We start from the raw sequence: 27,381 nt of genomic DNA, 5'->3' as shown, positions 1-27,381 counted from the left end.
AGTGCAACTCCACTTTACAAAGTGCACAGTCTAGTTGCTTTAAGTAAATCAACCACTGTATGTTCAAACCTTAATACCATAAATAATATGTTATTCGACTTTTACTCCAGGAGTATATAATGTTTTGCCAATTCTAAAGAAATAACGCATTCAAATTTAACTAAACCAATTCGATTTTAGTCGACTAAAATGTGCTGGAGTTTTTAGTCGACCAAAATATGACTAAAACAATTCAGATGACTAAAATACGACTAAAACCAAAATGGCATTTTAATTCAAAGACTAAAATACAACTAAAACTAAAATAGCATTTTAGTCAAAAAGACTATGACTAAAACTAAATTGAAATTTGACGTCACAATTAACACTGGCCTTATACAACTTTACTCCTAAACCTCTCTCTTACCTTTTAAAACATGTCCCAGCATTACTTTTTCTTTTACTTAGCTTCTATAGCAAGAAACAGCTTTTTTTACTTCCTGTGATGTCATCATCAGGCTTGTAAAATTCTCGCAGGGGAAGCTGGGGTGTAAGTTCTTACTGCTGTAGACACTCCCCCAGAACTACATCTCCCGGGAGTCTTTTCCCTATGCACAGTGTATGGGCAGGCCCTTAGAAATCAAGGCAGCTGCTCTGTGTGTCTTGGACAGGAATCGATATACAGTATGTATGTAGAGAGGCACAGAGGAGAGATATAAATAGAGATTAGAAGTCCAGTAGGCAGGGCTGACACCAACTGGGATTTTACTGCAGCAAAAGCACTGTGTTGTCAACCCATATAGGCAGTAAGATGTTCACTGGATTTCTGGAAGATCAATTAGTATTTTTCTGCATTAACACCACTTCTGTACTTCTTTTTTTACCTTACTTTTTACTTCTTTTTTACCTTACATACATTTTAATACCAATGACTACACATGACAGTCTACCTACCTGGAAGGCTCTGCAAAACAGGCTGCAGACGATTATTTACTGCATCAATAACCTGTGGACATATCTAAAAGAAGATATATGTTAGCACTGCATTTATTAAGAGTAAAGTCTGTTGCAAAAATGGATAACTCAATATGATGTGAAAAAAAGTACAGACTTGTCAAGATGATTTGTAGATCCAGAGGTTAGGTTGTCTACAGACAGCAGCTAGGGATCTGTAAATTAACTATTGTAGCCTTCCTGCTGCTAAATGACAGATCCCTGCCAGCCTGTGTTTCTCAACAAACTAGGGGATCTGTCATCTAGGCCCGGTTTACACTGAGGCGGCATGGAATTTGCAGCAAATTCTATGCTGTTTCCGCACCACATCAAAATCGCAGCCCGTTCATGTGATCCACTGCAGGTGTGTAAGTTAAGTTAACGATGGTTTGCAAAACGCAGTGTGATTTGCAGAATAGATCGCATGGGTGTGAACACCCGAGCGATCTGATTTTGGTGAGGCGAAAAAAAGAGTCCTGCACGATTTTAATGCGGATGTAGTGTGATTTGAGCCATACAGAATTAATGGCTCGAATCGCACTGCTTTAGAATTGCATGTGATTTTAACAGGTGACTCACCTGTTGATGATATGCTACTCATCAGTCCTGCCTACTTAAGCCTTTGAGCCCAGATGATCTCTGCTTTTGCTTCGGTCACATCTCTAGAGACACTCAATTGTGTTCCTGTTAAAGACTCGCTTTGCTAACATTCTTTCTGGCTCCAGATCCTGCTTGCTTGTTTCTACTACGCTCATCTCTGGCTCCCTGATGTTTTGGCTTGTCTGACTATCCGTTCCGGTTCCTGAACTCTGGTTTTGACTACCTTTACTCTATTTACCTTTTTATTATCATTATTATTATTTTTATTAATCAAGTGTGATATAACTGTACTGCTGTCTCAGTCTGATTCATGGTTTCTGACATGTTCAAGCCGATTCTGAAGCTCATCCCAAGTTTACAACCGGAAACAAAGGAACTGGAACAAAGGTTGACAAGAACATCCAAAACTCCCAGGTGGACAGGAACCAAGTTGAGAAATTATAGCAGGGAGCTCTCAAGCCCCATACACACTTTTTTTTATTTATAGGTGGAGTGTGGTGGGCTGATTCACTCCTGGTCTCCTATATATCTTGGTTACTTTAACAGCAAAGCCCCATACACATTATCAGATTTTCTGCTGATTTTTGTCTTCAGATTTACCAAAACCATGTAGTACAAAGGCCTGCCTGATTGCATACAAATTGAAACTCCTAGGGTTTGACCTCATATTATATGGTTTTGGTAAATCTGAAGACAAAAATCTGATAGTGTGTATGGGGCTTTACTGTTAAAGATATATAGGAGACCAGGAGTGAATCAGCCCACCACACTCCACCTATAAATAAAATATTACTTTGGGGTAGGCAGAGACGGTGCTACCACTAAAGCCCCATAGACACTACCAGATTTTCTGATGATTTTTTCCTTCAGATTTACCAAAACCATATAATATGAGGTCAAACCTTAGGAGTTTCAATTTGTATGCAATCAGGCAGGCCCTTCCACTACATGGTTTTGGTAAACCTGAAGGAAAAAATCAGCAGACAATCTGATAGTGTGTATGGGGCTTAAGCATACTAGGCAGCCGCCTAGGGTAAACTGCTGCCTAGGGCGCAACTGGGGGACTCTGGGGACCCTGATGTAAGGGGGAGCTATGGGGACTCTGATGTAAGGGGGGGGGCTTTGGGATTCTAATGTAAAGGAAGACTTTGGAGATCCTAATGAAAGTGGGGTCTCTGTTGTAAGGGTGAACTCTGGGAACACTGATGTAAGGGTGGGGGAACTCTGAGAACCCTGATTTAAGGAGAGGGAACTGTTGGGACTCTGATGAAAGGGAGGGGGATTTTGGGGACCCTAATGAAAGGGGTGAAAAGGGGTCAGGCTCGGGGGGTCCAGGCCTAAGGCTGTGTAAGTGGCCCCAAAGTTCCTCATACCGATGCAGGATTGAATGATGTTAGCTGGAGATGAAGCCGTCTCCTGCAAACTTCACCCAAGCCATGAAGAAGAGGTATCGAGCCAATTAGGTGCCATACAAGCCGTCACTTCCTCCCAGCTCCCCAGTCAGTTTGTACATGGAGCCAACAACAGCAAGGGGGGGAGCATTCCTGTACAGGCTGCATTTGGAGCCTTTGTTTTGTTTGGGGGAGGGTGGGGGTGCTAGTAGCTGGTCTGTCCTAGGGTGCCAAATAGTCTAGCACCGGCCCTGGGGGTAGACTATTTGATTTCAGTTTAGTGAGCTTAGAAGGGGAAGTGCTGAGCCCCCAAAACGCATTGGAAAATTTATTTAAAAAAAGTCTGTACAAGCTGGTGTGGCGCTCCTATTCTTTCAAAACTTTAACAAATTCCTCTGGGGGTCCAGAAAGACCCCCACAGTTACTGATGAGCAGACTCTAGGACCACAAACCACCCATGACTTTAAAACGCATCCGCATAAGTTTCAGGGCTTCCACATCCCAAAAGAAGAATAACACAGGGGCTCAGAATGAAGACTTTCTTTTGAAAATGCTAATTGCCTAGTTGTCTCTGCCTCTAATGCCCTCTGAATCACTGATGTAGAAAAAGCATGCAGCTCGGAGCTCCTTATTTACATATATGTTCCAGGGTAACATCACATTAAGCACTGAAGCCAGAGGATATTCATGGCAGCCAGGCAGCTATCATTTTCACTTGGAGAGGTTAGCAATAGTTGTCTCCACTTTTCTCAATGCCGGCTTGCTTGAGTTTTCTATTGGCTTATGAATTACTTCACCTTCCACAAAGCATGTTTGGTTATTAAATAAGCCTGTCTCTTGAAATTCATTCATAATAATATAAAAAAAAAATCTGCATATACAGAAGGAGGAATACATGATGGTAATAATCTTCCATTTATCCTACAAGCAGAAAAGGCTGTAAGTAGCAATTATATAAATACCTGATTTTGCATAGTTTCCCTTAAGGATGATGAAATGGCGTCATCAAAGAGGTTAACAAGCCAGCTAGAATATTACAGAAAAAACAAAACAAAAAGTAAAAAGCACAGTATATGTTAGTTATTTCTATGGCCCGAGTTGCCAGAGTTTCCTGGAATAAAGACCAGTCACTGTTGCTGCTCTCTCTCCTTGTGCAGGGTGACTGGTCTTGTATCCGCCCCCTCCTGTCGTTTTCTGCAGGCAGCCTGTAGTGGGTGGGATTGCTGGGTCCCTCCCACAGCTCTGCTTTCTACACAAGTTATGTACAGTACATTGATGATGTCACTGCTACTTCTTCAAGGTTATATCCAGTGGTGGCCCATCCATTAGGGGCGCACGGGCTCCTACTGATCTACATACAGGGTGTTGGATGAATGGATTAAAAATTTGGCTCTAATAGGCTTCAAAAAATGGTGGTCTCAGGGGGCAGAGTACTGGGGGTCCGTGAGGTTCGTATTCTGCCCCCCCCCTCCCCTGGACCGATGAAGCACCAGCCGCCACTGCACAAAAAGTGGTCTTATAGCCTGTGCTGCTATTGAGGAATACATTTTAAATAATAAGCTAATAATAAAAATAATTACAATAAAAAATTTACACAATATATGCTTAATAAAAAAAACCCACACACATTAGATGCACGCTGCCTAGAACTTATGAAAGGTTGGAGAATATCTATAAATCTCCCTGCCCCCCTCTCTCTCTGCCCCCTCTCTATCTGCCCTCTCTTTGTCTCCCACTCTCTCTCTCCCCTTTTCTCTTTCCCCCCTCTCTCTCTCCCTGCCTGTGTGCTCCATCTGTGAAGCCGACAGCCACATTGAAAGAGAAGCCACTGACTGAGCCAGTGAGCCCCATAACCACCCAAGTGAGTGAGCACTGACCAGACCCTGCCCCCCTCTTTTTCCTTGCCCCCTCTCTCTCTGCCCTCTTTGTCTCTATCTCTCTCCCTGCCCCCTCTCTCTTTCTTCCCCCTCTCCCCCCTCTACCTTTCTTCCACCCTCCCTGCCCCCCTTTCTTTCTTCCCCCTCTCTCCACCCCTCTTTCTTCCCCCCTCCGTGCCCCCCTTTCTTTCTTCCCCCTCTCCCCCCTCCCCGCCCCCTTTCTTTCTTCCCCCTCCCCCATCCGTGCCCCCCCTCTCTTTCTTCCCCCCTCTCTTCCCCCTCTTTTTCTTCCCCCATCTCCCCCTCCCTGCCCCCCTTTCTTTCTTCCCCCCTCTCTCCCCCTTCTCTTTCTTCCCCCCTCTTTATTTCTTCCCCCCTCCCTGCCCGCTCTTTATTTCTTCCCCCCTCTCTCCCCCCTCTCTCTTTCTCCCCCCCCTCTTTCCTTCTTCCCCCTCTCCCCCCCCCCTCCCTGCTCTTCCTCTTTCTTTCTTCCCCCCTCTCTCCCCCCTCTCTCTTTCTTCCCCCCTCTCTCCCCCCTATTTCTTTCTTATCCCCTCCCTGCCCCCCTCTCTCTCTTTCTTCCCCCCTCTCTCTTTCTTCCCCCTCTCTCCCCCCTCTCTCTTTCTTCCCTTCTTTTCCCCCTTTCTCTCCCGCAGGTTGCAAAAATTATTGGGGGGGGGGGGGTGACACCAGGTTTTACCGCACCAGGTAACATCAACCCTAGTGATGCCACTGGTATATCTTACTATGCGCACTACATTGTGAACAAGCTTTTATTGGAGATAGAGAGAATGAACTTACTCGAAGGTGTCTGTGAAGTGTACTTTCATGTCTCCAATGTTCGCACTACAGTCGGAGGTGGACACTGTTGGCCTACCAGATCCATCACTTCCTAAACTCAGCCCAACAGAAATGGATATTCTCAGAACCTGCAAATCGAAGTCACCGCTGTCTGATCTATTGGAGGGAAACATAGTAAAATATGGATAAACCTTCTGTTTAAAGGAAATTACTTTTTCCAGTGTTGTCCAATTTGAAATGTAAAGGAGATCAGCTTACTGTAGATAATGTTATCTGTGTTTGTTAATTTTCTAAAAATGTTGTTTCTGTATATACAGTAGTTATAATATATTCATACATGTATGCACTCAGGGACCTTTATTCTTGGGTTAGCTAATGGGAATACTTCACACGGTCGGAATTTCGGCCAGCAAAAGACCGATGAGAGCTTTTTCATCGGAAAATGCGACCGTGTGTATGCTTCATCTGAATTTTACTGGCCGAATTTCCACCAGCAAAAGATTGAGAGCAGGTTCTCAATTTTTCCGAAAATTCTGATCGTGTGTTTGCAATTCCGACGCGCAAAAACTTTGCATGCTCAGATTCAACTACGAGACTATTGAACTATTGGCTACTGACTATTGAACTTCCTTTTTCTAGTCCGGTCATACGTGTTGTACGTCACCGCGTTCTTCTCGGAATTTGGTGTGACCGTGTGTATGCAAGACAGCTTGAGCGAAATCCCGTTGGAATTCTGTCGGGAAAATCATCAGAGCTTTTTCCGACCAAAATTTCCGATCGTGTGTACGCGGTATTACTCTGTTTCTATCGGTTAGGTTTGGTTTAGCATTATTACCATAAAATAGGTCCAGTGTTCACCCTATTTAGTTCAGCATTTAACCACTTTGCCTCATACCTGTTTACCTCCTATGGACCAGAGTAACTTTTACATTTCTGCTATGGATCTGTTTATCCGGCGATTACTTTATCATTACTAAAGGTAACAAGGAAATACATATATTGTTTCTTTAACCACCTCAGCGCCAAAAGGATTTACCCCCTTCATGACCAGGGCATTTTCTGCTACTCCACATTGCGCTACTTTAACTGGTAATTCACCGGTCATGCAAAATGTTCGCAAATGAAATTTTTATAATTTTTTCACACAAATAGAGATTTCACTTAGTGGTATTTGATCACCTCTGTGTTTCTTTTCTTTTTTTGCGATATAAACCAAAATAGACTCAACATTTTGAAAAACAAGACCATCTACTTTCCGTTATAAAACATATCCAATAAATTTAATATTGTCATAACTTTTGGCCAAAATGTATTCTGCTACATGCCTTAGGTAACAAAAAATCCCAATAAGTGAATATGAATTGGTTTGTGTGAAAGTTATAGCGTCTACAAACTATGGTTTTGTATATATAAAACCATAGTTTTATTTTTGGAAATTAATCAATTCTGATGTACTGTCATCACCATAATAACACCATACTACTCTGAGGGGGTAATCAGGGATTTTTTTTTTTTTACACCTGTTTTGCTGTTACAATGACGATCATCGTAATAGCAAACGTTTTCAACTGTCACCACTGGGTTACATTCATAACAGCTATGATTACTAGTGATCTCCGATTGGCTACAGCTAATCACATGGTAAAGGGTGCTGTGATTGGCTCAGGTACCATGTGCTCACTGTGTGCCAATTATAGCATAGAAAGCTACCGGGGCTGCAGCGGCGCTTTTCTGGCGGTATAGCCGCGCTGCCCCATTGATTTCAATGGGTAGGAGTATAAGCATAGCATACTAGCCCATTATATGATGCTTACCTGCAAACAAAGCCTGCGCTGTACCCTGAGCAGGCCGCGTCGATCTTCGCCCCTCTTCCTTCCGGGGCCACGGACTCTGTGGCTGACTCATGCGCGTGGGAGCCATCAGTCATGGCACACGCTGGGGGAAGAAACTGTGCGGTGGTCCGTTTCTTAACAACGCATGCGCCGATGACGACATTGGCGCACTACAAGTGAAATATCTCCTAAACGGCACTCGTTTAGGAGATATTTCCACTACTTATAGGTAAGCCTTTTTCTAGGCTTACCTATAGGTAAAAGTCACCTTTACAACCACTTTAAGTTTCACGTAGAAGGCAAAGAGGTTGGAACATCCGTTTTTATTGCTCTCTATCTTCCTTTCTCGGTGACAATCACGCCATGATTTTCTTGCTTGTGTCATCAGGACAGGATGTAAGGGGAACATTTTTTATTATTATTATTATTCATGATTTATATGGCGCCAACAGTTTACGCAGCGCTTTATAATGTATGGAGGGGGGGGTCAAAATACCCCCAAAAAGGTCATAGACAGCCCTGACTTTTACCCACTATGTTCAAAACTAGACAAACAGTTAAGGCTTGAACTAAGATGTAAGTCACCAAGTATGAAGATGGGATACATTTAACAAATGGTTAATATAGAAAAGCATGAGAGTACAATGGGAATTTCAGTCCTTTGTATTGATCATATCAGATGACAAGCTTCACTCCCCTTGCTGTCTATTAGAGTAACGTGCTTGGTGTTACTATAAAATTCAGAACAAGGGCAGGGATTTCCACTAAACAGGATATTCCTGTTAAGTTAATGTACTTGGATTGCAATTACAGTAAGTCAATCTCTTCTTTAAAATCAATTTATATCTTAGGGATGGGAAAACGCTAAAATCCGCTCCACCGTTGGTATTAGATATATCTTTTTATATCTGTATTCAACATTTTCTTATGATCCTAATACAGTGATTTTCCAGTCCAATTTTTCTCTCTTTTAATAGTTGTGGGTAAATATCAATAAAAACCTCTGTAATGCCGTGTACACACGACCGGACTTTCCGGCAGAAGAGGTCCGATGGTCTTCCCGATGGACCTTCAACAGAGTTACGATGGACTTTCAACGGAGTTACACTGGACTTCCGAATGAACGGACTTGCCCACACACAAACGGACTAAAGTCCGTTTGAAAGTCTGTTAGTTTCGAACGTGATGACGTATGATGGGACTAGAAAAGGAAGTTCAGTAGCCAATAGCTGCCCTTGAGTCGTATTTGGTCCGTTGGACCAGCATACAGACGAACGGTTTTCCCGATAGGAATTGAGTCCGTTGGACAGATTTTAAGCATGTTCTATTTCTAGGTCAGTTGGAATTTTTTAAAGAAAAACTATTGGATTATCCCACACACCATCGGAATATCCGATGGAATGATTCCGTCGGACCTATTCTGCCGGGAAGTCCGGTCGTGTGTAGGCGGCATAAGACTTTTACTGATATCTGTGTCCCCGAGGTTTCTTCTCACTTCCCCTCTGTCCCTAATTTTTAACCATTGTCAGCGATAAGGAAATCTCCCATCAACATTGGTTTCACTGACAGCTGTCAAAGATGAGAATTCACATTGGGGAGATGTGCCCTCATTTCCTGTGTTGCCAGCTTACTGAAAGTGAAGGAAAATATCACTAAAGAGGAAACAAACAGCAATAAAAAATAAAAAAATGACACTCATTTTATGCAAAACTAGAAAAGTGGTTTATTCTTTAGTATTCACTTATAATTAAAGTGGTTGTAAACCTCAATCTGAACAAAGAACATATTTATATAGTGTTTACTTGCCTTTCTGCAAAGCAATAAGTGCTATTTCTGCCTGATGTCTAGTACCTCTGTTATAAGCATAAGTCACTTCTGACAAATTTTCTTGACACCAACAGTTTTCCTGACACCAAGAGGTAAAAAGGTGACATGGAGGGCACAGCCTGTGATTGGTAGCTTCAGCTCTGTTCCTGTGTGCTGTGTGAAGGTGGGGGGGGGGGGGGGAATGGGCGTCCACTGCTTTGGGAGTCTGTGAAAAATCTCTGTGTATCAATGTAAAACATGTGGTGAATACCACGCTGTCAGAAACAGCTGCTAGCACCGCATATGACAATTGCAAGTAGTGTAAATATAAAAGTAATGGTGCAGCGCTGTACCATTACTATTATAATCTCTGTGTATCACCGGAACCCAGTCACTTCACTGAGTATATGTAATGCCCCATACACACAAGCGGATTTTCCATTGGAAAAAACTTGGATGGTTTTTCCGACAGAATTCTGCTCAAGCTTGGCTTGCATACACACGGTCACACAAAAGTTCTGCGGTGACGTACAACACTACGATGAGCCGAGAAAATTAAGTTCAATGCTTCCGAGCATTGATGCGTCCAATTGTTTCCGAGCATGCGTAGGAATTTTGCGCGTCGGAATTTGTACAGACGATCATAATTTTGGATCGGAACTTTTTCCGACCGAAAAATAGAGAACATGCTCTCAATCTTTTGCGCATGGGAATTCCGCCTGCAAAAGTCCAATGGAGCCTACAAAGGGTTGGAATTTCCGACCAAAAGCTCTCATCTGACTTTTGCTGGTGGAATTTTCGATCGTGTGTTCGGGGCATAAGGGTTTACAACCACTTTAAAGCACAACTTCACAGCTACATCAATCCCATCCCCATTTTGCACCACCATCTTCTAAAATCTGGCATGTGGGCAGATTTACCACTGGTCTCTGCCAGATATCTGTGACATGGCACAAAATGGTAGCACATCTACACACATTCTGAGGTTGGGTTGCTGCACATGTGCACAAATGCTACTAGTTTCTGGTATATGGGCAGTACAGTGACCCGCAGAATGTGTGCGCATGCTCAAGAACTCAGAAGCTAATGATGTAACTCAGAAAAGATAAAACATTACTTACACAAACAAGTATTTTACTCCCCAATTTCCATGTATTGCAATAAAAGCCTGATCAATGGAAACCTTCAAGCCGACATTAGGAACAAACACAATCTGTGAGCTGGACAGCTGGACACTGGTTATAGCCATGCTGAAAAATAATACAAGACAGAGAAGGTTAATACAGGCATATACTCAACCTTAAAAATACCTTCCTTCTAGAGGAAATATATAAAATTTATAGTGACAACATGACATGGAAGCTAAATAGTAGAAGGTCTTTGGAGAAACTAAGAGAATGGTTATGTGACAGACCCAACCAGGACAGGGGGCTTTTGGAGAGGACTAGGGGCAACCCTCCTACCCACTGATTATGGCCCATGGAGAGAGCAGATCATTCTATAATGATGGACAACCAGGGGCGGACTGACAACTCATGGGGCCCCCGGGCAATAGGAGATTATGAGGATCCCAGGCAATCAGAGATTATGGGGCCACACAGTATACACAAACACACACACACACACAGTATACAATCACACAGGTTACACATACATGTACACACAGTATATACAGATATGTTTCTATTGGCTGAAAAGGTACTGGAGAGGTGGGGCAGCTATAATCTCTGGATTTTTAGACCAAAAGGATGTCGGTAAAAGACATTTCAGAGGCAGATGTAAAAGAACACAGATTTTTACATACTGTCCCTAGTTTTACTGAGGCTGACAACCCTGATGGGGCCCCCTAGTGGCATGGGGCCCTCTGACAGTGCCTGAGTGGCTGAATGGTCAGTCCGCCCCTGTGGACAACTTGATGAATGCTGAGAGCGAGTCTTGGATTCATTTTCTGAATAAGGACAATAATCTTCCCTTCTGGAGTGGATGGAAAGAGGTAATATTAATCTTGTACAGGATAATGGTCAGTGGAAATAATGGTGGTCCTCCTGCAGACTGGGCTGGAGAGGCTCCTTCACTTGGGACAGACATATTTATCAACAATATCCCTCAATAAATCTATGAAGATAAATGAATTCCACCTTTACAGATTGTTGGAACATTGTATGAGTTTTTCTCATAGACTGTTGTAGGCTGTTGTCGGACAGTCAGAGGTGGGGTTGGATCACTTCAGTCGGTGTACACAGTATCTAATACAGTGTCTACTACATGTCTGGTGGTGTACACAGCATACAATGCAGTGCAGCCGTAGTACAGTTGTTAATACAGTGCAGGCGGTGTACACAGTATCTAATACAGTATGTACAGTTTTGACTACACTTCTGGTGGTATACACAATACAGTGCAGCCGTAGTACTGTTTCTACTACTTTTCTGGTGGTTTAACAGGGGCATATAATTACAAATTTTGATATAGTATTTAGCAGCATTGCCCGTTCCAGCGCTCACCAAGAGTAACTGTGAGCGCTTACAGTGTTCTGGTATCACCAACACCTAAGGCCCAATTTTCTGCAGAGTATATAGGGCAGGCTGTATAGTATCTATACTGCTGCTTAGAGTATATAGAGCCTGGGGTTCCCCCATTCCATTTTTTTTTAAATTTGGGTTCTGGGTTCCCCTTAATATCCATACCAGACCCAAAGGGCCTGGTAATGGATGGGGGGGGGGACCCATGCCGTTTTTTTTTCAATGATTTTTATCTGTATTATATTTTATCTGCACCTCAGTGTAAAAGTAGCCTTACAGGAAGAAAAAAAACACACACAAGCATGTTCAGAAGAGGAGCTGAAGAGCAGAGAAAATGCTGAATGTGCCTGAGGGTTAATGCACTCCAATGGCCTGAATAAAGGAATTAATGGAAATTCATAAACGTTCTCACGCTTGATGAGCGCATGTGCAACACACAGCTTTTAGATGTTCAGAGGAGCAAAGCAAAAGCAAACCCCCAGTGTGCATAAGACCTTATTTAAAGTTAAGAAAAAAACTCTTTCAACTTCACACAGAGCAGTGTATAGTGATGGACTGCCGTGTGTTTTAACATGTTGTTGTGCATTGTGGTGCAATGTACCTGTACGGTGTGAACAGGATACACAAAAAACAATTGTTTCCTCTGTGACCTTTTGTTGAGCCTGCATTGACTATCACAGCTCATGTGAACACGAGGCGCACTTAAAGTGGTTGTACACCTTGTACAAACACTTTTACCTACAGGTAAGCCTATATTAAGGCTTACCTTTAGGTGCTGCAAATATCTCCTGAACCTTCACGGGTTAGGAGATATTTACAAAAAAGCCGTGCGCCGAGGTCTACGGCGCATGCACCGGTGTCTACGGCGCATGCGCACATTAGAAAAGGTAGAAAGCCGTTTCTAATAAGGGTCGTGCCGTGACTGGCGGCTCCCAAGCGCACACGCAGGAGTGACGTTATGCAACTTCGGCCAGTCACAGGGCCAGAGTTCGCGGGCCCGCAACGAAGGGGGTGAAGATGGACGCTCGCTGCTGGGGAGTGGGGACAGCGGTGGCATTGCAGGCTTCAGTTTAAGGTAAGTGACACATAATGGGCTGCTATGCGATGCATAGTAGCCCATTATGCTTTATCTTTGCAGGGAAATAAAGAGGAAGTAAAACCCATCAGAGTTTACTTCCTCTTTAATGTGAACACGAGGAGCTCCTACACTGAACACGAGGAGCAATGTACTATTCACTGGGCATGCTCCAACTGTTAAACATAGCCCAACAGCAATTCTTTATTTACAAATAATGACAGACAGTTAATATTCACCCAGAGATGTGATAATCCACACTTCCCAGTATTCCCACATCATAGGACCCTGAGTAATCTGGTAGATGAAGACTTGACAACTTCTGTTGCAGGACACTGATTCCTATCTGGCGGGCTGTAAATGAAAGTGACATTTTTTCAATCAATATATATATCTTTTAAAGCTGAACTCCAGGTAAACAACTAAATAAACATGAAACGTGTAAAATGAGTTGTTTTACCTGTCAAAGGATTTGCATTTCTATCCAGTTCTGAGTTGACCACAGCCATACAACACAGCCCTGCAAGCAGGGAAGGCGACCTGATTTTGATCTGCTGTAGTTAAAGTTTTACTAAACCCACAACAGTAAAATCAGTCTGTATATGCAGTGAAGCATACTCACTGTGGAAGCTAAGGGGTTAGTCCTCTGCATTGTGTAAAAGGGCTGTTTGATCCTGTCTTCTCTGATTCTCCCCTTCTTTCCCACTCCCCAATCCATCTCCTGATAGTACAGAGCCTTGGAGGCACTCTGCATATGCTCAGTTTAATGTGTCTAAAGCCCCATACACACGGTCGGACTTGTACAAACTTTTCCGTGGACTTTTGTACAAAGTGTGTTGTCCACAAGTTTGTATTGCATACACACGGTCGGACTTTTTGACAACAAACACGAACGTGGTGACGTCACAACGTACTGACGCCGCTTCAAAAGAGGACGTTCAATGACTCCAGCGCCACCTTTGGTCAACTTCTGTATTGTAGTCTGATCGTTTGCAATGGTTCTGAGCATGCGTGTTTGTACCTTGTACAAAAGTCCGATGCTTTTGCATACACACGGTAGGACTTTGCTCCATCGGACTTCTGTTGTCAAAAAGTTTGTCCGTTCGCAGAGCCAACAAAAGTCCGATGAAAACAGAAAAAGTTTGTCCGATGGAGCGTACACACAGTCGGATGTTGCTCCAAAACAGCTAATTTGCATGTTTGTTGTCAAAAAGTCCGACCGTGTGTACGGGCCTTTAGAGAGGTTTTCTTTGGAGGGTGCAAGTATTCGGCACAGGGCCAATCAGCACTGCCCAGACAGAGGGTCATGCAGCATCATAGGACAGTCAGAGGATAATGACTCCTCCTACAAGCTTTAATCGGACACTGATAGAAGTCACAAGACTGCTATATAAAAAGAGTATGTTGTTGCACCTAGTGCCCTTAGTAGTGTCAATAACAAAATTGTGTTAAATTATAAAGTGCAAACAAAATCTGAAACCTTCCTCCTTGGTGTCCTCGGTAAATACAGGTAATATTAGTGAATACACAAATGTAAGTGAAAATGTGAAACAAAATCTGTACTTTGAAAAAAATCCCAACAAAATGGCAAAATCGCAAAATCACAATCTCACAATAAATAAATAAATTCAAAGTTAAACAGTTCGCAACAATCCCCAAGGAAGGAAGCCCAACCGAGAACACTCACGGATGACAGCTGCATGTAGCAGGTCTCTGACGAGCTGACAGCGTCTGTCTTGAAGGGGAAAATGCAGCCTGGTCCAAGTCCAAGTCCAAGTGGGGAGGTGTCCAAAAAGAGTGGCAGAGTGGTGTAGTTGGGCGGCACAGTGGTGTAGTGGTTAGCACTCTCACCTAGCAGTAAGAAGGGTCGCTGGTTCGAATCCCAACCACGACACTACCTGCCTGGAGTTTGCATGTTCTCTCTGCGTGGGTGGGTTTCCTCCGGGTACTCCGGTTTCCTCCCACAATCCAAAGACATGCAGGTAGGTTAATTGGCTTCTGTCCAAAAATTGGCCCTAGTATATGAATGGGGACCTTGGATTCTGGGCTCATTAAGGGTAGGGACTGATGTGAGTTTGCAATGTACAGGGATAGGGACAATTGTAGACACTCACTCAGGTTGGACTGGTGTCTTTATTCAACCTTACTAACTATGAAACTATCCCTAAGCTTTCCCTACCTGTCTAAAACCTTTCCTTACCACTAATACTATCCCTGACAGATGGGTGACCGGTCCCTACACTATCCACGTGCTAAAGCATGCCAAATCCAGGAGCCAAGGGCTGAAATAGACTGTGCCTGGCCCAAGATGGCCAAAAGAGTCACATGGACTGTCAGCATCCAACCGGTTCACTGCTCCAGTGACCCAGGAAACCATGGAGGAATCAGTTTCCTTTCTGACTTCCTCTGCACTGCCACCTGCAGTGGAGAAAATAGACTACACCTGCTTACACCCTGATGGAGATTTGTTGAGATTGAAATGTGTTGTGGCCCATATACAAAGTTCTTGCGACTATAGGAGCCTATGTATATTTATAAATAAAGGGTGCTCCTTCTGTATTGAGAAACATCAAGCTATATATTAGCCACATTTTTTTTTTACCAGAGTTTCTTCTTTTTATCTGATATTGCAAAAAATATATCTTTGTAATTTTTTTGGTGGTTTAATTAGTGCATAGAAAATCCCAGTCCTGGTTCTCTATTTCCTTCAAGCAGTATTGGGGACATGGCCCATTGACTCATTTTTAGATTTAATTGTGTAGTAATGGAGGCAGAGCTGCATTATTTGTTTCTTTTATCTCACTGGGTGCAGCTTTGAAAAGCGCAAAACTGAAAAAATATGAAAGAGGAAATCAATATCACCACAAACCTTCTGATCAAGTGACCTTTATGTTTCAGTTCCTTCTCCTTGTTCTATGCAGTTGGTCTTTGGTTGCTTTACGCACGACATTGGCATTACCAAGCATTATGGGTTTTTAAAGTGATAGCACACTGAAGTTTTCTCCCTCTAAAGAAAAAAAAAATGTCTGGAACTGTGTAGAACAGGCAGGGTGGGGGAGCTACTTTAATCCTCTGATTCTTTCAGCTTTTTAGTTGGGTGAGTATATTTGAGTTGGAGCACTTGAACTCTGTAAATGTAGCGCACCCCCTAAGGAGCCGCAAGTATATTGGGATCCCCTACCCTGCACAGCCAGGCACACTGCATTTCCACAGTCACTCCAGAGTCAGAGGACAGTCTGTGACTTTTATTTTTATTTTTTTAACTGGATATACAGTGGTGTGAAAAACTGTGTGCCCCCTTCCTCATTTCCTGTTCCTTTGCATGTTTGTCACACTTAAGTGTTTCGGAACATCAAACCAATTTAAACAATAGTCAAGGACAACACAAGTAAACACAAAATGCAATTTGTAAATGAAGGTGTTTATTATTAAAGGTGAAAAAAAATCAAAACCATCATGGCCCTGTGTGAAAAAGAGATTGCCCCCTAAACCTAATAACTGGTTGGGCCACCCTTAGCAGCAACAACTGCAACCAAGCGTTTGCGATAACGTGCAATGAGGCTTTTACAGCGTCCTGGAGGAATTTTGGCAAACTCATCTTTGCAGAATTGTCCTAATTCAGTTACATTAGAGGGTTTTCGAGCATGAACGGCCTTTTTAAGGTCATACCACAACATCTCAATAGGATTCAGGTCAGGACATTGGCTAGGCCACTCCAAAGTCTTCATTTTGTTTTTCTTCAGCCATTCGGTGGTGGACTTGCTGGTGTGTTTAGGATCATTGTCCTGCTGCAGAACCCAAGTTCGTTTCAGCTTGAGTACACGAACAGATGGTCGGACATTCTCCTTCAGGATCTCTTGGTAGACAGCAGAATTCATAGTTCCTTTTATCATGGCGAGTCTTCCAGGTCCTGAAGCAGCAAAACAGCCCCAGACCATCACACTACCACCACCATATTTTACTGTTGGTATAATGTTCTTTTTATGAAATGCAGTGTTCCTTCTACGCCAGATATACTTGGACACACACCTTCCAAAGAGTTCCACTTTTGTCTCATCGGTCCACAGAATGTTGTCCCAAAAGTCTTGGGGATCATCAAGATGTGTTGTGGAGAAATTGAGACGAGCTTTGATGTTCTTTTTGCTCAGCAGTGGTTTTCTCCTTGGAACTCTGCCATGCAGGCCATTTTTGCCCAGTCTTTTCCTGATGGTGGAGGCATGAACGCTGACCTTAACTGAGGCAAATGAGGCCTGCAATTCCTTGGACGTTGTTGTGGGGTCTTTTGTGACCTCTTGGATGAGTCGTCGCTGGGCTCTTGGGGTAATTTTGGGGACGGCCACTCCTGGGAAGGTTCACCACTGTTCCATGTCTTCGCCATTTGTGGATAATGGCTCTCACTGTGGTTCGCTGGATTCCCAAAGCTTTGGAAATGGCTTTATAACCCTTTCCAGACTGATAGATCTCAATTACTTTCTTTCTCAATTGTTCCTGAATTTCTTTGGGTCTCGGCATGATGTGTAGCTTTTAAGGATCTTCTGGTGGACCTTACTGTGTCAAGCAGCTCCTATTTAAGTGATGCCTTGATTGTGAGCAGGTGTGGCAATAATCAGGCCTGGGTGTGGCTAGAGAAATTAAACTCAGGTGTGGACAACCACAGTTATAGTATGTTTTAACAAGGGGGGCAATCACTTTTTCACACAGGGCCATGATGGTTTGGATTTTTTTTCACCTTTAATAATAAACACCTTCATTTACAAATTGCATTTTGTGTTTACTTGTGTTGTCCTTGACTATTGTTTAAATTGGTTTGATGTTCCGAAACACTTAAGTGTGACAAACATGCAAAGGAACAGGAAATGAGGAAGGGGGCAAACACTTTTTCACACCACTGTAACTTGGATAGGGAATGGAGATTATGGGATTCCCACTTGACTTCAGAATAACTTCAGGGACAACTCTTCCTATATACAGTCCTATATCCACTCCACTTCTTCCTCCAGTGCTCACTTGTTTGCAGAAACCCAGATATGTCACCTAGTTGCAATTTGGTAGCAAAGACTCATTGCAGGCAGAGACTCACAGCCCCTATACTTAGATAGGATGACATAGCTCACACTTTCCCAGCACTAATCCCAGCACCACCTCTTCTGGCTGCAGCTGCCCCTTTCAATAGCCCTCCAGGCTAACTTCTTCCCACAGTCCTCCAGACTGACACTCACCAGCCCACCTGGCTGACTCTCAGGAGATCTGTGTGCTGACCTGCTCCTGCTGTCCACTCACTTACTCCCATAGCTTCAGGAAGGGTTTCCTCCATGTTTCGTGAGGTTATCGCCAAGCATCCGAGCCCCAGGCCTGAAGTCAACCCCCCTAGAATAGGGGGCACCTTGCAAGGGCCTATGACAGCCACCTTAGTACTCCATCTTCCACCCGACTGTCCCTGCTGGCATGACTCATACCTATTTATGAGGTGAGCTGCCCCTTTCAGCCCCTTTTTTCTAGGGATTGGCCAGGGTCCTTATAAATATGCATTACAGCCCCTCCTAGCCTCCACCCACTGCATCTAGAACTTTCTCCAAGGTTCCAAAAAACAGGGGGAGGCACCGGAAAAGCTGTCAGATGAGTCATTTAGCCTCCCTGGGTCACTAAATCCTGACCCAGATTCAGCCCAGACCTGGCTCTCAGCCAAGCCAATTTACCTATACTAAGCCCTTGTACACACGGTCGGAGATTCCGACAACCAAATCCGTCTGATTTTTTCCAAAACTGTTGCATATACACGGTCGGACAAAGTTGTCGGAAAATCCGACGTGATGGCGTTATTTCATTACGACGGGACTACGTTCATGCTAGTAGCCAATAGCTTTGGTGTAGGAATTTGATCTGAGCATGCGTGGCACTTTGTCCGATCGGAATTCTCTACACATGATCGGAGTATGTCCGATCGGAGCATTTTGTCGGAAAATTTTACCAACAAGTTGGAAAACTTGGTCCATTGGATACTCCGACGGAAACAGTCTGATGTAGACCACACACAGTCGGAATATCCGACAAAACGGTCCGATCGGACACATTCCGTAGGAATCTCCGAACGTGTGTACAAGAGCTAACAACTAAACTATATACACCTAGCACACTAGCTAGAGGGTGCTACATAAACAACATATATTTTCTGCATAGCAGCTACAGTTAGCCTGGTAAACATTAAAAGACACCTAGGTCTCCACCTGATGGCTGGAAATTAACATATTAATATTCATATGCAATATTTAATGCCTACCAGCTTTCTTGTTCTTAATAAATAATGGAAAAAAATATTTACAAATACAAAATTCTTATACAAGATTCACACACACCTGTTCACTGGGACGTCCCCTTTGTGTCCAGCCTCCAGCTTCCTGCATCCTCTGGTACTGCAGCCAATCACAGAGGGGGAACTATGTTAAAGGGATCATGTGTGGATTGCTCAGTGTGTGAGCAACACATCCACACACTAGCAGCTGGATCCCTGTGTTTCCAAGTAAACGCTCCTGTGATTCCTAGTGCCTCTTTGCATTGTCTCAGTAAACCTCAACAATCTCTGGTGCCGTCTACCTCTCCAGAGATACTTGTGCATTCCTACTGTGTTACCTACAGACCAGTGATTCTGGTGCAAGTACTCTTCCCTGAGTATCTGCTCTCAGTACTCAGCAGATGTCCACTTGATCAAAGGGCCACACCCTGCTAAGCTTTGGTGAAGACAAGATGGCTCCTTAGACTCTGCACCTTGGCCCTTCTAGGGGGTCTCACCATTGCTGTACATTTGGGCATACTAGGCTTGACCTCTGGTTCCAATAGGTGTCCTGCTGCTCCAAAACTCCTTGCAGGTCTCTGTGTCACCTACGTGGTCACTGCCACTGCCTAGCCCCAGCTACGAGAAATTTTTGGTTATTTTATTTATTTATTTCAGTTACTTATATAGTGCCATCAATTTATGCAGCGCTTTACGCATATACAATATATTAGCAAAAGTATTGGAACGCCTGCTTTTACATGTACATGAACTTTAATGGCATCCCAGTCTTAGGCCGCGTACACACGGGCGGACTGTTCGCCCAACTTTGTCCGCTGAACAGTGTTTCAGCGGACAGTCCGCTCGTGTGTGGGCTTCAGCGGACAGTTTCAGCGGACAGTCTGACGAACAAAGTTTTTCGGAATTCCCATAAGACAGTCCGCTGAAACTTGGTTTGAGCGGACAGTCCGCTCGTGTGTAGGCTCTTTCGGCAAACTAAGTTTCGCGCATGCTCAGAAAGGATTTACACGCCGAAGGTTGCATTGCAGTGTATAGGACGTCGTTTTTCTAGTCCCGTCGTACGTGCCGTTCACGTCATCGCGCACGCTTTCAGCGGACTGTTCGTTCATCGTGTGTGGTCAAGTCCGTTCATGCTAATTTTGAGCGGACTGTTTGTCGGATTGTTTGACAAACTTAGTTGGGCGAACAGTCCGCCCGTGTGTACGCGGCCTCAGTCCGTAGGGTTCAATATCGAGTTGGCCCATCATTTGCAGCTATAACAGCTTCAACTCTTCTGAGAAGGCCATCCACAAGGTTTAGGAGTGTGTCTATGGGAATGTTTCACCATTCTTCCAGAAGCGCATTTGTGAGGCCAGGCACTGATGTAGATAAGAAGGCCTGGCTCGCAGTCTTCGCTGTAATTCATCCCAAAGGTGTTCTATCAGGTTGGGTGTGCAGGCCAGTCAAGTTGCTCCACCCCAAACTCTCTCACCAATGTCTATATGGACCTTGATTTGTGCACTGGTGACCTTACAAATGTGCTTCTTTAACAATGGTCAAACATTCCCATAGACACACTCCTAAGCCTTGTGGGCAGCCTTCCCAGGAGAATTAAAGCTGTTATAGCTGCAAAAGGTTGGCCAACTCAATATTGAACCCTACGGACTAAGACTGGGATGCCATTAAGGTTCATGTGTAGGTAAGGGCAGGCGTCCCAATACTTGTGGTAATATAGTGTATATTGTACACTTACATCTGTCCCTACCCTCAAGGAGCTTACAATATAGGGTCCCTAACTCACATTTATACATATACTAGGGCCTATTTAGACAGGAGCCAATTAACCTACCAGCATATCTTTGGAGTGTGGGAGGTAACCAGAGTTCCTGGAGCAAACCCGCATAGGCACAGGGAGAACATGCAAACTCCAGGCAGGTGAGAACCGTGAGAACATACTCCACCTCCTGACAGGAAGCGAGAAGTCTGAGAGCAGCAAAGATTGGTAGAGGAATTTCCTTGCAAAAGTAGGAACATAATCTATGCTTGCTACCTTTATATTTATATTGTATTTCTGGTTTTGGATTATTGTAATAGGTACTTCTTAAAGAGGAAGTAAACCCTGGTGGGTGTTACTTCCTCTTTGTTGCCCTGCAAAGGTAAAGCATAATGGGCTACTGTGCATCACATAGTAGACCATTATGTGACACTTACCTGCAGGAGAAGCCCGCGATGTCCCCGTCTTCCTCACTAGTAGCGAGCGTCCATTCTTCACCACTCTTCCTTCCGGGGCCGCGAAATCTGGCTCTGTGACTGGCAGGTGTCGCGTGACGTCACTCCCGCACATGCGCACTGGTGCCGCCTTTAATGCCATGACCCAAGCAAGAAACAGCACAGCGTGCCCTTTCTAGCTCCGGCGCATGTGCAGAAGAAATCGCCATATGGCGATTTGCAAATATCTCCTTGACCGTGCAGTTCTCGGAGATATTTCATGCACCTACAGGTAAACCTTAATCTAGGCTTACCTGTAGGTTAAAGTGGTTGTAAAGGGTTTACAACCACTTTAACTAGAAGGATGATCAATTGTGAACACCCACGAATGTGCATGCTTAAAATTCCTAATAGGTTACAAGAGAAAATAAGCCATGGAAGCTGTGAATGAAAAAATGGCCGGCAGATGGCAAAGACCCAATCACCAGCATCAAGTGTGGTCTTTCTGAAGCTGTTCTTTTCCTAATACTGACCCGCCATGCATTGTTCCTCAGGTCATGCTTCAGCAAGAAGAACTTTTCTTGCTTTCAGTGGCCCAGCTTTGGGAACAACAAAGCAAAATACCTTTGTAGTGCTCAATTACCCCCCCCCCCCGAAATGTAAGGCTTACATGCTTGTTATGTCTAGGGGTGTATGAATAAGAGTCTATCCCTTCTCCATGTGGGTCTCTCCAACTGTGCATAAGGTGCTCCCAGTTGGCACCCCTGTCTTTGTAATACAGGGTTAATGGGCCCTCATAAGAACTGATGACGCCCTAGGGACCACACAGAGATCGCAGCTTTGGGAAGAAGAGGACAGTGCTGGATCCTTTTGCTGAATCACCTACACATGATAAGTAACACTATGGAGGTTATTTACGAAATGCAAATCCACTTTGCACTGCAAGTGCACTTGAAAGTGGAGTCGCTCTAAATCTAAGGGGTAGATCTGAAATGGGGGGAAGCTCTGCTGATTTTATCATCCAATCGTGTGCAAGCTAAAATTCTGTATTTTATTTTCTTTGCATGTCCCCCTCGGATCTACAGCGACTTTACTTCCAAGTGCACTTGCAGTGCAAAGTGGATTTTCCTTTCGTAAATAACCCCCTATGTCTCTTCTGCAATTAAACCAACATACCTGCCTGTTCACAATCCACTATTGATGTACACTGAGCTGGGCATGCACAGCTCAGCATACATGCTCAGCACGGCACCAGCATGTCAGGTTGAATGACAAGAGGCTGGAAAGCTTGCACCCTGAAGAGATCAGGGGAGAAGATTTCAACAGTTGGCGAGGGATCCACGATTACAGTATCAGTATCCTGTGGGCTTTAGCTCAGCTTTAAAGGAAACCTGTCATTAAATAAATTATTTAAATAATTTCCTGCTGAAAATACCAGTTTCTGGCATCAGCATGTTGTATATACAGTATATATATATATATATATATATATATATATATATATATATATATATATATATATATATATATATATATATACAGGGCTGGACTGGGACAGAAATTTGGCCCTGGACTTCATCCAGACCGGCCCACTTACATTTTGAGTGTCCCATCAGCACTCCCTTACATCAGAATGCCCCAACAGCACCCCCTTACGTCAGATTGTCCCAACAGCACCCCCTTACGTCAGAGTGTCCCATCAGCACCCCCTTACATCAGTGTCCCATCAGCAACCCTTTACATCAGAGTGGCCCATCACTAGCCCCCTTACATCAGAGTGACCCACTGAGCCATCGGCCCACCGGGAAACTCCCGGTAGTCCCAATGGCCAGTACATGCCTGTATATATATATATATATATATATATATAAAATAAAGCCAAACCAAAGTATAGTACGAATATGGTGTCTTCCTATTCCATGTCAAAATGCACTGAAGTCCTAGGCTCAGAAAGGCAACCCATTTTTTAGAGGAAACTCATCAAGGGAAGCCATATTTCTCCTAACCCCCATTATGAAAAATCTAGGCAGAGTGCAAATAGGTAAGCAAATAGTATTGCTGTCAGCAACATGAATGGACAACTTACCATAATCCAGTCCCTTTTGTGTGATTCTCACCACTGCTCCTGGGTTCCCGGTGTCTGCTCTGCCTAACACAACCAGACAGGACATTAGGACTAATGTGCAGGAAAATGCCATCTTGACAGAGCTTGGTGCTGCCACAAAGACAAGCTTATCAACTGTAGGCTTTTAAAGCCCTGACAATGTGAAACTGGAACCGAAGAAGGAATGAGGAAGTGGTCTCAGATTTACATGGGCTGTCCCGCCAAGGATTCTGAAGCATAACTAGTCATACAACATGTGTGCATTTTACACACTTTACCCAAGTGTTCAAGTGTTTTTTTATACAATGACTGATCTTTGATTATTTGGTCTGAATGCAGAATACAGTAATCTGTAGTAACTAATCAAAGTTCTTTCATTGTTCTGTCTGTGTAAACCAGCCTTCCTCAACCTAATTTCTCAGATCAACCTTTGAAATAATTTACAGGTCTCAGCAAACTCCAGCTAAGATTGTTTATTTACAATCAGTGAGAAGAATATCTCCAACATTGATGTAAGGTGGGAAAATGCTCACCCTACTGACAGCTAAAAAGATTGGTGTTGGATGTGGAATCATGCAGACTCCATCATATAAGAAGACAATCAGCCACAGTTTAGGGAACCTCTAGAAGAACCCTAAGTACCCATGGTTCCCTAGATGGAAATGCTGGTATAACCCAATGGATTCAGTTCAGGATGGAAAAAAGTCACCATTGAAGTGGGCTCTCCTCATACTGCCCAACTTTTTGTGATACAAACGAGGGAGGGTTTCTGGGGTTTTCGTAGATCAATAGCTTAAAAAAGCTGCGGTTTCCAAAGCGAGCAAAATCCTTTCTTATATTAATAAAGGCATGGACCGCAGAGAGAGAGTTTTCATTTTGCCCCCCTGTACAAATCATTAGTAAGACCTCCTCATATGGAATATGCAGTTGAGTTTTGGGCACCAGTTCTCAAAAAGGATATCGGGCTAATGGAGAAAGTGCAGTGAAGGGCAACCAAACTGATAAGGGGCATGGAGGAGCTCAGCTACGAGGAACTATTATGCCCCATACACACTATCAGTTTTTCTGTTGAGTTTTTCCATCAGGTTTACCAAAACCATGTAGTACAAGGGCCTGCCTGATTGCATACAATTGGAAACTCCTCAGGCTTGACCTCATATTATATGGTTTTGGTAAATCTGAAGGAAAAACTCAGCAGAAAAACTGATAGTGTGTATGGGGCTTTAGAGGAACTGAATTTATTCTCTTGAGAAGAGGAGATTAAGGGGGATATGATCAACATGTACAAATACATAAGTGGTCCATATAGTGAAATTGGTGTTGAGTTATTCACTTTAAGGTCCTCACAGGGGACAAGGGGCACTCTTTACATCTAGAAGAAAAGACATTTAATCTTCAAATACTGAAAGGTTTCTTCACAGTAAGAGCTGTGAAAATGTGGAATAGACTTCCTCCAGAGGTGGTCAGTAGATTGCTTTAAAAAAGGCCTGGATTCTTTCTTTATAAGTAAAGTTGATCCAGGCAATATCCAATTGCCTCTCGGGGGTATCAGGAAGGAATTGTTTCCCCTGCTGTAGCAATTTTTTTTCCTTCCTCTGGGTCAACTCAACTGTGGGTGTAGGATTGGGTATATGGGATTGTATGGTTGTGTTTTTTTTCTTTTTTTAATTGGTTGAGATGGACTTGTGTCTTTTTTCAACCTGACTAACTATGTAACTATATGAAGGACATGTTTTAGCAAAAGTATGTAGGCATAGGACACATCTCCTTAAAATCTCCTTAAAGGAGAATTATAAAAAAAAAAAAATATTAGAGTTGTTGTAAGGTCAGAAGTTTTTTTTTTTATCTTAATGCATTCTATGCATTAGGACAAAAAGCCCTCTGTGTGCAACAGCCCCCCTCAGGTCCCCTAATTCTTACCTGAGCCCCATCTCTATCCATGTCCACGAGTGCCTCGTCAGTCCGGGACTCTCCCTCCCGATTGGCTTAGACAAAACATTATATGGTGGCAGGTCAGCATGTTCCCGCGATTCGCCGTACCTGTACGTTGGCTCTTTTAAGAACCATAGCAGGCACGCGCGCGCTGCACGGCGGCGGACCCGGCGCACGTGGCTGGCGGCTGTAATATCCACCTCCCACCCGTGATTGCGGGCACAAGAGCCAAAACAGGCATGTGTGAACACACAGCTCCCCATTCTGACAGGGGAAGAAAGACAGATCTGCCGTTCCTAGTGATAAGGAACAGCGATATGTCTCCTCCTCCAGTCAGTCCCACCCCCCCCCCCACAGTTAGAAACACACATGAGGGGACACATTTAACCCCTTGATTGCCGCTTAGTGTTAACCCCTTCCCTGCCAGTGACATTTACACAGTAATCAGTGCATTTTTATAGCACTGACCACTGTATAAACGTCAATGGTCCCAAAAAATGTGTCAAAAGTGTCTGATCTTTCCACCGCCCATAAATCGTATTTTATAGACGCTATAGCTTTTGTGCAAACCAATCAATATACTCTTATTGCAATTTAAAAAACATTTTTTTAGAAGAATACATATTGGACTAAACTGCTCTGCACTTTGAACAGATGTAGAGAAGACTGTAGATAGACAGGTACAACTTATGTAGGAGGAATTGTTTAATCTATGTGTATCACCTGAGGATAGTTCCTTCACTGGGTATGTAAGGGTTTACAAAGAGTTGACCTTGGTCAGGTCAGTGAAAGAGGTTCGGGCCACATTCCAATACATTGTCAAAGAAGAAGGAAAGAGTTCCCCACTAGGGACTTTAGAGGCCTAAATGTACCAAATACAAAATTCTGAACAGCTCTCCTTTTTTTGTTTTTATTTCCCAGACATTGCAATACTACAGTGATTCCCCACGATCTCAGAATGGGTTGCTGAGGTTTGTCAATTGATGAGAACGTAAGAACTATGCTCACTATCATGTTACATTCGAAGACATTAGGAACACAAGTAGCTGCCTTGGATTATGTTTATGGTTTCTGAGTTCTGAACCCTGGCATGATCCTTTTTCCCCCTTCCCGATCCCTCAGTACCACTCCAAATCAATATCCTCATTCCTTTTCTTCTCTCCAAATGACTATCAACCTTGTAGTTTAAATTGTAATTATCCTTATGACTAAGGCCTTTACAGGGTGAAAGCCATGAGCTCAATAGGGAAATATTGTTTGATCATTGATTAAAGAAAAAAAAACACTCTTCTGGCCAGCCACCGTGACATGTAAGGATTGGCTTCAGCCTACATGTCTTTGCCAAGAAACCACAACCGACTAGTTTTGCCCCACCCACCGTGGCTTAGTCATAAATCCTTTCTCATGCGTTACGGTGGCTGGCCAGGATAGCGGCGTTTCCTTCCGGATGGGCACATTGACATGCCTGCACCCCTTCATTCCTGTGGCTCATGGAAGCACAGCCACCAGCTTTGAGTGGATTTCTAAGCATATCTTTAGGTCATATTGTTTAATCATGGTACAATAAAGCATTATTGAGCTGAGATCAGTGTGCAGCAGCCATGTTTGTTCATTGATTTGTAATTATATTTTTTTGGATATGCTGCTTTGAAGTGTCACACAATGGTTGCACTTTTGTACTTCTCCTTGCAAAACAAGTTTATTGGTTTAATGACAGTAAGCCCCCGTACACACGGTCGGACATTCTGCCAACCAAATCCATCAGATTTTGTCAGTCGGATTGTGTCCGAAACTGTTGCATACACATGGTCGGACAAAGTTGTCGAAAAATCCGATCTTTCAGAACGTGATGACATAATTTCGTTACGATGGGACTACGTTCAGGCTAGTAGCCAATAGCTTTGATGTAGGAATTTGATCTGAGCATACGTGGCACTTTGTCCGATCGGTATTCTCTACACATGATCGGAGTATGTCCTATCGGACCAGTTTG

At 43.6% G+C, this 27,381-nt stretch overlaps 1 protein-coding gene across 2 annotated transcripts in view; it reads right to left on the bottom strand.

Annotated features, from left to right (window-relative positions):
* Positions 1 to 23,622, bottom strand: part of LOC143935291 (bactericidal permeability-increasing protein-like) — a 61,599-nt gene extending 37,977 nt beyond the window's left edge. The window contains exons 1-6 of one of the 2 annotated variants that reach the window (XM_077459040.1): positions 23,439 to 23,622; positions 13,116 to 13,230; positions 10,401 to 10,529; positions 5,642 to 5,797; positions 3,926 to 3,989; positions 934 to 997 (exon numbers count right to left, since the gene is read on the bottom strand). In XM_077459040.1, the coding sequence (XP_077315166.1) occupies positions 934 to 997; positions 3,926 to 3,989; positions 5,642 to 5,797; positions 10,401 to 10,529; positions 13,116 to 13,230; positions 23,439 to 23,550 (640 nt within the window). In that variant the 5' untranslated portion in view covers positions 23,551 to 23,622. The remainder of the gene's footprint in view (positions 1 to 933; positions 998 to 3,925; positions 3,990 to 5,641; positions 5,798 to 10,400; positions 10,530 to 13,115; positions 13,231 to 23,438) is intronic. The other variant, XM_077459041.1, reaches the window with a different exon arrangement.
* Between the last annotated feature and the right edge of the window lie 3,759 nt (positions 23,623 to 27,381).

The sequence above is a fragment of the Lithobates pipiens genome, unplaced genomic scaffold (genome assembly GCF_037356315.1).
Source record: "Lithobates pipiens isolate NorthernLeopardFrog02 unplaced genomic scaffold, aLitPip1_a1.2 Scaffold_28, whole genome shotgun sequence".
Lineage (NCBI taxonomy): Eukaryota > Metazoa > Chordata > Amphibia > Anura > Ranidae > Lithobates > Lithobates pipiens.
This window is presented reverse-complemented; position numbering and strand designations above follow the sequence as displayed.